The 12,397-nt window shown below is 31.6% G+C and overlaps 1 protein-coding gene across 3 annotated transcripts in view; it reads left to right on the top strand.

Moving 5' to 3' along the window:
- Positions 1-12,397, top strand: part of LOC134721500 (protein unc-93 homolog A-like) — a 26,272-nt gene extending 13,875 nt beyond the window's left edge. For all 3 annotated transcript variants that reach the window (XM_063584562.1, XM_063584561.1, XM_063584560.1), the window contains exons 2-7: positions 2,923-3,445; positions 6,651-6,814; positions 8,399-8,644; positions 9,353-9,488; positions 10,443-10,574; positions 11,359-12,397. In XM_063584562.1, the coding sequence (XP_063440632.1) occupies positions 2,941-3,445; positions 6,651-6,814; positions 8,399-8,644; positions 9,353-9,488; positions 10,443-10,574; positions 11,359-11,582 (1,407 nt within the window). In that variant the 5' untranslated portion in view covers positions 2,923-2,940 and the 3' untranslated portion in view covers positions 11,583-12,397. The remainder of the gene's footprint in view (positions 1-2,922; positions 3,446-6,650; positions 6,815-8,398; positions 8,645-9,352; positions 9,489-10,442; positions 10,575-11,358) is intronic.

Here is a 12,397-nt window from a genome sequence, read left to right as displayed (position 1 = left end):
ATTCATTTTAAGACTTTTGGTGCTGATTTAGAAAATTATGTGTTGATCAAATGCCAAGGCTGTGTTTATCGAAAAAAAACCGAATATTTTTGTTTGATTAAATTTTTTTTCTCAACTTTGACATAGATACATAAGGGGAGGTAACTCAGATATTGTAACTTAAATAACAGAATTCACCTTTATATATAGAGAAGCAAGAAAACGAGTACGGTGACACCATTTTTTCTTTTTCTAAGCTAAAATCATATCTTCTCATATTTTATCATACAATTCTATTGATTGATAGTTTTCTTTTTATTGTTTTTTTTATGTAAAATAATCGAAGAAAATACTTCGTAGTCCATGATATAATCTTTACCAAATCTGTCAATTTTGCACAGCCTGTATCGTTTAAAAACATATGTCATCTCTACTTTTTATTATTATTTAAAAAAAAAAAAGCATGATATATACTACATTTTGACAATTTATTACAAAATGCTAGGGATCTTAATTTGATTCGAAACAATTTCATTAAATTAAGGTTTTCATATTCACAGCGATTTATATTACTAGCTATTTTATACGACAGTCCATGCCCTTGACAATCAGGGTGAAACATATGATTTTAATCTGTGTTGTTAGTATTTAATCTCCGCAGTTTTTATGTAATTTCTCATGCAAATCGAGCATGTAAAACTTTATCTTTATATCGCAAATTTCTTTATAATATTATTTAAACTTTTATTTAACAAGCAGAGTAAAGGTGCGATTGCACAATACAAAATATTAATCGTCATGCTTGTCTTAGATCTTAGTATTAAAACGTACATCCGTGGCACGTTCAAAGAAGTCAGATATCTAGATATGGAGCGACGAGACCTTGTGGTGCGGGTAATAGCCCGTTAATGTCAAGTTCACTGGGTTACTAGTACGAAATATTATTTTTTTATTTCAATTTTTATTTTCTTACTGTTTCATATGAATAATACAACACTAAGTTGATCAGTAGGGAAGTACACTTAGTTCCCATTGAAATACAGGCAGTTTGTTGAAATAACCATCCACTAAACTCAACAAATATGTTTTATATATTTGAAGGGGCACTAGCTACAAGATATATAATAAATCAAAAGTATGATTGCTGTTTGTTAAATCATCAATGAATGTGAAATAGTGAAAAATTATTTACTTTTATAAGCTAAAATGATTCAATTTTGTCAAATTAAGCTAATAAACATTGATAATGAATTTTTCACTTGCAAGTAAATAGTTCGACCTAATTAAATCCGTATTCACGTGAACTCTAATCTAACCCCGTGTACGGGTATTTAATGGAAAAGAATGTCAACATTGAAAGTGAAACAAAGATAGATAAGTTTGATTAATTGATTTGATCTACACAAAACCATTCTTATAAAGATAAAAACGACGGTCAACATAATTTTTTAATCTATTTTACAAAATTTAACAGACCTATAAAAATGCAATTGCACGAGTTGCTTAACTATTTATATCGTTGTTTATGTTTACATCGCTTATATGGTCATAGAAGGTCAACTCGATATTTAATTAGATGGCGTTTTGGTTAAAATTCACACAAAACGAAGCTTCATCTTATTGGTACCATGTCCTGTAAGTTGTTTCCGTTATACTCTTGATAGTTTGGAGAAATGTTTTACATATCTATAAATAAAATATGAGAATTTGAGTCAAAACGGTGAACATGAATTTGGCAGCTACTACCTGCGAGATATATAAAACATATAAAGTATCATGATTTGTTTTTCAGTCATTAATAAAAGTGAAATAGTGAAAAAATAATTCTCTTTCAGCTGCCAGTATGGTTAAATTTTGTCAAATTAAACTCAGAAACATTAATAATGAATTATTCACTTGCAAGTGCATAATTCGACCTCAATAAATCCGTATTCATGTGAACTTCAATTTAACCCTAGAAATTAATAACGCAAGCATTGTCCATGTACTTGTTATTTATAGGAACAGAAAGTGAAACACAGGTTAATCATTTGATTGACTGATTCGATCCACAAAAAATCATTCTTATACAGGTACAAACGATGAGAAACATACATTTTATTTCTATAATTTAGAATTTAACAGACCTATAAAAATCCGTTTGCACGAGTAGCTTAATCTATTTATATCTATATTTATGTTTACATCGCTTATATGGTCATCCGAGGTCAACTCGATAGTTATTTATATGGCATCTAACATAGAATACACACACAACGAAGCTACATATTATCGAGCTGATGTCTTGTAAATTGCTTCTTTTAGTCTTTTGATAGTTTAGATAAATGTTTTACATTGTTATAATTAAAATATAAGAACTTAATTCAAATCGGTGACCTCGAACTTGACAGCTAGTGCCTCTTTAACAGATCCTGAAGTTTGGTGATATCTTCTGCGGTGTATTTGTATATGGAAACCAACTGGTATCTTCACAAACAGTATTTCCCTTACATGTATATAAAACAACCAATCTGCATCTATGATTCCCGTTTCTGTAGACACACTGTCTAATAAGAAGATGTGGTTGATATTTTGATTACGAATGAAGAATAGTAGTACTACATTGTAATGATTAGAGATTTTATTAAATTCCAATATTAAATTTCATCGAAAACATACATATAGAATTTCAAAATTTTAAAACGAAGTATTGTCTCGGTTGAGAACACTATTTATAAGGCGAAACTGAACATGTAAACGACAAATACACCCATTTTATACATTTATACTTGACTGGCTACCATATTCATTAAAGTATAAAAATTATCTAGGTATTTTTTTTTATACCAACATGGCATGACCATCGATGATTGCCTTTTGGTTGGCCTCTTATCTGAAAGAAAATTTCCTGAATTTAAACGATATTGATAGCATCATAATATTTTTTATCTTTTTTTTCTTCAGAATCTATAAGAAATAAAAATGGCAACAGACAAAAAGAAAGAAGTCGACAAACAGATAATAAATGAAGATATTCCGTTGACAAAGTTTCAGATCTTACGAAATGTTTTCGTCGTCAGCATCGGATTTGTTTTTCTTTTTACATCCTTTCAGTCGTTAACAAATCTTCAAAGTACTCTTAACAAGGATGAAGGGATCGGAACAGGAGGATTGTCTATAATCTATGGAGCGCTCGTTGTATCATGTATGTTCGTACCGTCGTTTGTCATTAATCATATTGGTTGTAAATGGACCATTGCAGCTTCTATGATCTGCTACATTCTATACATGGCAGCCAATTTCCATGCCGTATGGGGTCTTATTGTCCCAGCATCTATTATCATAGGTCTAGGCGCTGCACCTTTGTGGTCTGCTAAGTGTACATATCTGACCAAGACAGCCGTCTGGTATGCAAAATTGACTGGAGCCACAGAAGATGACGTCATTAATAGATTTTTTGGTTTCTTCTTTATGGTTTTTCAGACAAGTAAGTAAAATATGATAAGAAAAAAATACTTCAGACAAACATCAATGATACCCTTTATCCTCTCATGGTACGTGAATATAAATAAATACGAGAAAATATCAAAACAAAGTTAATCTTAAGAATACACATAATTCATGCGGTTCTCGTTTCATGTTCAACAATATCTTTCATGACTAGAGTTTAGTTGTGTTTAATGTAGACAGAATTCACTTGTGTAATTTAAAATATTTACACAAGCGAGTGGAAGCCAGAGTATTTAACATTCACGGAGGACAAAAGCCATATAAACCTCAACAGATCATTTTAGAGAAGTCCAAGGAGTACTAAAACTCAAGGAATACTAAATACTCGTCTCATAAGAAGGGAACCATAAAAATAGCGTAAATCTACACTGAAAACTTTCAACGAATACTTTCTTTAAACTAAGCTCAAATCGAAACAATGTGTGCCCATGGTTACAAGTATACAGTTTATCTTAAAATTTGATTACAAATTTAATTCTTGACTCAATTAAGGGGGCTCACGGGTCTTAATCAGTTTTTTTTTATTTATTATAGGATTTCTCTATAAATTAACTTTATCTTATATATAATAGAAAAAATGAAATAAAAAAATGGGGTCACCGTTCATTTACGCTCACAGTCTGCCTTCAAAAGAAGCATACATTTTTGTCAATGTCCTTTTTTTTTTTAGCTCACCTGGCCCAAAGGGCCATGTGAGCTTATGCCATCACTTGGCGTCCGTCGTCGTCCGTCGTATGTCGTCTGTCGTTGTCTGTCGTCGTAAACTATTTCAAGAATCTTCTCCTCTGAAACTACTAGGCCAAATACTTCCAAACTTTAACTGAATGTTCCTTAGGGTATCTAGTTTATAATTTGTATCCGAAGTTTTGACCTATCAACAAACATGGTCGTCATTGCTAAAAATAGAACATTGGGGTCAAATGCAGTTTTTGACTTATATCTCAAAAACGAAAGTATTTAGAGCAAATCTGACATGGGGGTAAAAATGTTCATTAGGTCAAGATCTATCAGCCCTGAAATTTTCAGATGAATCAAACAACCCATTGTTGGGTTGCTTCCACTTAATTGGTAATTTTAAGGAAATGTTGCAGTTTTTGGTCATTATCTTGAATATTATTATAGATGAAGATAAACTATAAACAGCAAAAATGATCAGCAAAGTAAGATCTACAAATAAGTTAATATGACAAAAATTGTCAATTGACCCCTTAATGGGTTATTGTCCTTTAATGACAATTTTTCACAATTTGTTCATCATATTTGCTAACTTTAAAAAATCTTCTCCTCTAAAACTACTCAACCAAATTCAACCAAACTTCAACTGAATGATCAGTAGGGTGTATAAAATAAAGTTTGTGTTTTATTTTCTATTCCGTAAAAAAACATGGCCGTCATGGCTAAAAATAGAACACAGGGTAAAATGCAGTTTTTGGCTTATATCTCAAAAACTCCAGCATTTAGAGCAAATAAGACAAGAAGTTAAAGTGTTTATTAGGTCAAGGTCTACCTGTCCTGAAATTTTCAGCCGAATTGGGTAACTGGTTTTTCAGGTATAATGCCCCTGAATTGATGATTTTAAAGAAATTTTGCAGTTTTTGGTTATTATATCTTGAATATTATTATAGATACAGATAAACTGTAATAGCAAAAATGTTCAGCAAAGTAAGATCTACAAAAAAGTCAATTTGACCAAAATTGTCAATTGATCCGATAAGGAGTTATCGCCCTTTAAAGACTTTTTTCACAATTTGTTCATCATGTTGACTTACTTTAAAAAATCTTCTCCTTTGAAACTGCTGATTCAATTTCAGCCAAACTTAGGCTAAATGAGTTTCAGAGTATCTAGTATAAATTTTATATTTTATTTCCTTGTGTGTCAAGAAACATAGCTCAAGAAACATAGCTCCTATGGCTAAAATAGAACATAGGAGAAAATGATTTTGTTTTGCTTTTGAAGAAAATAGGACGATTCAAAGAACATTTTAATAAATTGAAAAGCCAAAATAGACATTGATGAGAGATTTAACCAAAAAAATTAAGGTGAGCGATTCAGGCTCTTGAGAGCCTCTTGTTCTGTTGAACTAATAGGAGAAATATTGGTAATATCGAAATAAAAAAAGAACTAAATTACAGAATTTGCTTAAATTTTACAGTTATCTAGTTTATGTACAGCTTATTCGAAAACAAACATAAAAAATATAGGTCGCCGATGAGTTAAAAAAGATATTTCAATTTTAAAGCCAAAAATGGCATTTTTGCAGAAAAGGGAGATAATTTGGAGCTTTTTCAATGATAACATAATTTTAAAAGTCACCTAGGGCCAACATGTATCGAACTTTTGGAATAATTCTTGTACCATATGATACAGTAACAACAATTAAAGGTAATTAATGAAATTTGTGAAGAAAAATAAATGTTTATGTAAATGAAAATCTTATACCCGCGAGCCTCCTTAAATGTTATGGTATTTATTTTAAAGAACTGTAATGTATGATGAGTAATATGCCAAACATTTCTTTTGTAAAATAAGAATATGAGAATGAGCAACAGTGTTACCATATTAAACGATTTTTCGGGCCACATTCCGATATTAACCGAAAAAAGTATTGTGACCATACCTATCCGTAGTACATAGTTTTTTGAAACTTGAAATAAATTGCTTTGCCAAAAAAAAGACGTATTTTCTAAGACAATTAGGTGGGCTAAGGTAAAACTATGGCAACCGTATGGCGTACGACATTTAGCAAACTATGATACATACGGATAACCGTACAGTTAGCTGTAAGAAATGGGAACAACTTAAACGTAAGAAATAAACGGCAAGATTTATCACACTACGATAAACAAAATAAGAAATAAGACTGAAATTAGGCAACGGCAACCACTGAATTACACGCTGACTCTGGTCACACACATATATAATTCGAATTTGGTGGAACTAAACATGTTTTATAGCCCTCGAACGCTACATAACCTGGAACAATACTGTAGCAGCACAATATAAGAATAAGATACAAGAATCACTAAGAATAGCTTGACTTATCAGATCGGCAAATCAAACAGGGTTGACATATTATGATCAAATTAAGAATGACTAAGATACCATGATCAAATTAAACGGGATTACTTTAACATATGACAAATAAGCTTACACAATGAACTTACCATCCTCCTTCTTCCAGGTCAAATTTGGGGAAATCTGATATCATCTGAAGTATTCAGCCAACGACCGGATGACGCAAAAAACTTCACCGTATCAGCAGAGGATCTTACACATTGTGGGGCAAACTATGACCCAGGTAGAGTGGTTAACAATACCAATCTTGATAGACCTGATATTACAAAGGTAATGACAATTGTCGTCGATGTTCATGGTGCATATTCTTAGGTGAAAACAATTAAAGGTTGAATTGACCTATTTGTTGACCATCAAATGTGTATTGACTCGTCTGTTCATTCTGCAAAGTAAAATTATCAAATGAACTCTCGATATTCTGAATACTTAATTATTGAGTATCTGTCGGCCGCTACTCTTGTATGATATTTATATTAGAAATCTTAAGAATACTTCGGCTTTTACTAGTCTTGTATGCTTTTTAATTTTAGTTTCTTGCGTATATTTCGGAGTTAAGTATGACGTCCTTAATCACTCACTGAACTACTAAACATTTTTGTTGAGGGGCCAGCCGAAGGACTCCTCCGGATGCGGAAGTTTCTCACTGCATTAAAGACTCATTGTGGTCTACTCTTTGGTTGGGTTGTTGTCTCTTTGAAAAAAACTAAAATCACAAAAAGACTTAAATGTGTCAAGATTAAGACATGAACCTCCATAGATCTATCAAAAAGAGATTCAGACAGACAAGTATCTACATGTAGGTCTTTCTATATTAAATACATCCTTTTAAATTGTAAGAAAAATAGAATCTAGTAAATAGCAAAGGCGAAAACGCAAAGTCGAAAAAATATCTACGTTTTGTTTGGCTAGATTACTCCGCCTCTCCGGGTCACTATTATTCCTGTAGTCCTGTTATGTAGTATTGTCATTTGAGTGTAATTTTTAACATTGCCATAAAAGTGCAAGGTTTGGCTAGTTACAAAACCATGTTCAACCCACATTTTTTCCTTTTTAATATGTCTTGTACTGTGTCAGCAAAATGGCAGTTGTAATCTTATGGTTCGTTATTGTGTGTGTTGCATTGCTTATTGTTTTTTTGTTGCATATTCGTGTTTCTATACACCTTATCGCTATTTGTCCGCCATTACTTGATATCACACAGGTTCCCGTAAAATGTTGACGTCATGAAACAAAATATCTGACGCCACAATGGAAAAACGGTTGTTGTATGCGTCAAAAGTTCAAGCGACCGGGTCAGTCGGCCGATAAGAATAATAGCGATAAGGTGTATTGTTTCGGTGTTTTCATATTAAAGTTGATGTATTTTCCTCGGTTTTAGATTGTAACCCGGATTTGTTCTCTTTCAATCGATTTATGACTTTCAAACAACAGTATACTACTGTTGCTTTTCTTTATTCTTCCTTCTGGACATGATACGATAATCATCTAGATAATAACAGTAAAAGTAAAAGTATTTAACATTAATAATAGAACGTTTTAAAAAAATTGGAACACATTTATCACACAAGGAGTTACACTGAGGCTAATGGAAATGACTCTTGGAATAACTGATAGGTTAGTTTCAACCATTTTCATCAATGTATTCTAAGATACTAGATTTTACAAAAATTATTTTTCATCTGTTTCATCTGAATGCTTAAATTATAACTAAAAAACTGACTCAAGACTATTACAAACGCATGACTGATGAAAAGAGTTATTTCCCTAAAATAAGGGAATCTATCTATGTTGAAAATGAAATTATGTAACAGTCTATGGAAAATTTCGTATTTGAAGATAATTTTTCTCTTTCAGGTGTATACTGTGTGTGGAATTTATTTGGCAAGTGCCACCATCGGATTTTTTATCATTGTTATATTTCTTCAAAACATACCTGTTCATAACGTCAACGAAAATGAAAAAGAAAAAGGCAAATTTTCTTTTCATTTGCTTGTTGAAACTTTTAAACATTTCTGGAAATCCCCAACTCAAAAGTTGTTAGTGGTTTTGACGATGTACAGTGGTGTAGAGCAAGCATTCATTGCTGGTGATTTTACTAAGGTAAGAAATTGTTGCGTGTCTACCTCAGGGATAGATTTTCTTAACTGTATTTGGCAAACCTTTTTGAAATTTTGGTCCTCATTGCTCTTTAGCTTCGTGCTTTATTTGGCCTTTTGACATTTTTGGATTCGAGTGTCAGTGATGAGTCTTTTATAGACGACACGTGCGTCTTCCGTAAATAAAAAATTCAATTTTGGTATCTATGACGAGTTTATCGTTATATTGGCAATGACAAGATCAAGCATTTATTGCTGGACATGTTACAATAAATACGCTCTTTTCCAATAAAGCAAGCTTTAAATTGATATGTGTCTGGAACAGAATGTTAAAGTCAAGAATAAAATTATCTGAAGTCTGCTAAAATCATGTAGAATAATGTTCAATTGTACCTTTGATAAATTGTAACACCACTGGGTCGATGCCACTGCTGAGGGAAGTTTCGTTCCCTCGGATATCACCAGTCCAGTAGTCAGCACTTCGGTGTTGATATAAATATCAATTATATGGTAACATTTATGAGTTTCCTGTTTACATTACTTGCATTTAAGTTTAGAAAAATTTCTGCCAAAACAACTGATATAATAAAATTTTATATCAAAAACACGCGTAATTCAACAAACATGTAGAAACAAAAGGAAAGACCACTCACACAGACACAAGATAATCGTTTCTTCGTTTTCTTATACATTGTTATTTATTCTTTTACAGTCTTATGTAGGCTGTACTATTGGTATTTGGAACGTAGGATTTGTTATGATTTGTTATGGTGTTGTGGATGCCATTTGCTCGTTCAGCTTTGGTAGACTTGTAGAGTATATTGGGCATATACCATTTTTTGCATTAGGTAAGATTTGTTTTTGTTTATAATTTTGGTGCTCGTAGTTTGATACTCGATAAAAGGTATAGCAAAAATAACGATCTCCGAGGTAAATTAGTTCATACAATCTAACAAAATCAGATTTTATAACTAGCTAATTCAGACTTCCAACTTGTTTGACAAATTTTTATAGTTCCGTTATATTGAAAAAATTGAGTGAGAATCCCAAACAGACATAACAGGTACAGTGACAATAAATGAGATCAAGGCTAAGGTTTTATAACCAAAGCAAGACAATGTTTTGTTGAGAGCCAATGCCAATCTCTATAAAAGTAAAACCAATAGTTATCGGGTTATTTGATGACAATGGTAAAGGTATTCTTTAAACCCTCCCATTTCGCAGAGAAATATGGTAAACCAACTTTCTCTCTATTGATTTACATACAGTGTTAGTTTCAAATCTTTTAAAGAAAGGCGAAATGTAAAATTGGGATATTCAAACTTGTATTAATAATAAAGTCGAAAATAAGCTGACATGTCATGGTAAAAAAGGAAAGCAATCAAAATACAAATAACAGAATACATTTAGAAAATCTGTGGAAAATTAAAAGAAATATGCTGTTTAGCGGACATTTTATTAAGTTATTATATATGTATACTGTTTAATATTTGATTAATCAAAAATAATTCCTTTATTGTTAATTTAAGTATTGCCTTCCTACCTTTCTAAAAAGCAGTCTATCCGGGAAAAAAAATATGACACAAATCGATTTGATGTTTTTAAAAAAAAAATTCTGATCTAACGTCGTTTTCTTGTCTAAAACATGTTACTTTTTTTGCAAAAAAATAAATCTCTACCTGTCTTCCCGACCCTACATGGCATAGAAAGGCAAAGCTTAACAGAGATGATTTTTTTTAATGATGTTCTAACATTAGAGCTCGGTTGAACTGTAATATAAAGATGTATTATAATCCTTTCAGCTTTCTTTGTTCATGGCGGTACACAGATTGCTTTACTCTTGTGGAAGCCGCAGCCAGACCCACAATACATATTTTACATAGTAGCTGGTTTATGGGGAATTGGTGATGCTGTAATACAGACACAAATAAATGGTATGTACATCAATATTTCTGTATGTGTATGCGTTCACTTTCGTCTGCAAGACTCAAGTTCATAAGCGCGATTCTTTACCTTACTTGTCTTCTGTTGAGAAGTGGAGACAAATAGCACGGTCAAAAAGAACATATACTGTAATATATGATAGTAACAGCGGTAAATTGAACATCAGCAAAATCATTGTTTAATATCAACTGTGTCATCGAACATGACATCGCATATATATATAATGTTTCGGTGAAGTTTTATACATAACTAAGATTGTAATATTCGCAATTCGAGATCACCGTAAGGTTGAGTTGCATTGCAGACATTGATGCAGAAATGCGAAAAAAAACAATACTGTCTATAACATCTAATTTCCGTCAGAGGTATCTTTTTATCATTTGAGAAATATGGCGTGTATTGCTTATTTGCATAGTAAGGGAATTTGAAATTTAAGTATGTGTATAAAACGGAAAGTACATGAACTATGTAAAATAAGACACAGAAGATTTTAAATAGACAATCGAAAATCAAAAGTAGAAAAAAAACCCTAAAAATGGTGTTACCATAAAAAAAAATGAAGAAAAGACAAACAATCTATAAAGCATAAAAAGAATACAAGTATCATAAACTCACAAAAAAAAAGGTGGGAGAAGGGGGAAAGGAGATGGGGTCAGATGCTTCGGAACGGTATGCATGGCCTTGTACGATATAAAATCTTTTTAGATAATTGGTCGTTGTTTTCCATAAAAATCATTCATTGCATCTTTTATATTGATATTTTCTATGTTTCAGCACTGTATGGCTACTTATTTACAGACAACACTGAGGCAGCATTTGCCAATTATCGTTTATGGGAGTCTGTGGGATTTATCATTGCCTTTGCCTGGAGTAACTTCCTCATTACATATGTTAAGTTATACATATGTCTTGGATTTCTATGTGTCGGGATGATGTTGTATATAGTTGTAGAAGTTTACGATAGAAGAAACAAAAAGAAAGGTTTTGACCTGAATTGAACATAGAAAACCAATAAACTTGTATCCATTGTATATCCTGAATCACGATTTAGGACAAATCTTAAGCATAATATGATAAAACAATGTAAAGCATGATAGGTTACGATAATCATAGTACTTTCGATTGGATGAATGCACGTTAGGTATTCAAGCTATATATATCAAATTGTATATATTTTTTAATAATATTCAACATCCATGACAGCACGTTCTTCTCATTACAACATGACAACATCAAAGCAATCCATAAGATGACAAGCAAAACATTTGCTGTAATTTTTAAGTTCATGGTTGTAAATGTAGCATATCTTGAAATCTAAGTTATAGAGCGCGTTGATAGTGTGCATATATTAAGTATGAAGTGCATCGAAAACATTTATCTTCATTCCATGATTTTACAGCACAATAAAATGATAAAAAGGAGACTGCAATATTCTGAAAATATATAAAAAAAACAACAACAAAAAAAACACTATCGTTTTAATGTGTTGCCCTTTTACCAGCCTTTCATGTTTCCTCATTATAATAATATTTTAATTATGAGAACTGCTTTTATCTCAGTCATATTTTTACACGATATACACGTATAATTGTAACATATCGCTATATCATAACACCGTTATATACAGACATAAATAATTGGCCTTACTCCTTAATCTCACCACTCAAAGTGTATTTTTGTCTTTACACAGTTTATTCAGTATTGTTATATGATTTTATGTGTATGACTATTTCTTACTGTTTCCCATATATTATAGACGTTTGATGTAGATTTTTCTGATGTCCATTATTTTTAATAAACTTACAAAAGATAA

Source organism: Mytilus trossulus, chromosome 6, assembly GCF_036588685.1.
Source record: "Mytilus trossulus isolate FHL-02 chromosome 6, PNRI_Mtr1.1.1.hap1, whole genome shotgun sequence".
NCBI classification, from domain to species: Eukaryota; Metazoa; Mollusca; class Bivalvia; order Mytilida; family Mytilidae; genus Mytilus; species Mytilus trossulus.
The sequence above is the reverse complement of the archived record's forward strand: the minus strand, read 5'-3'. Positions and strand labels throughout refer to the sequence as shown.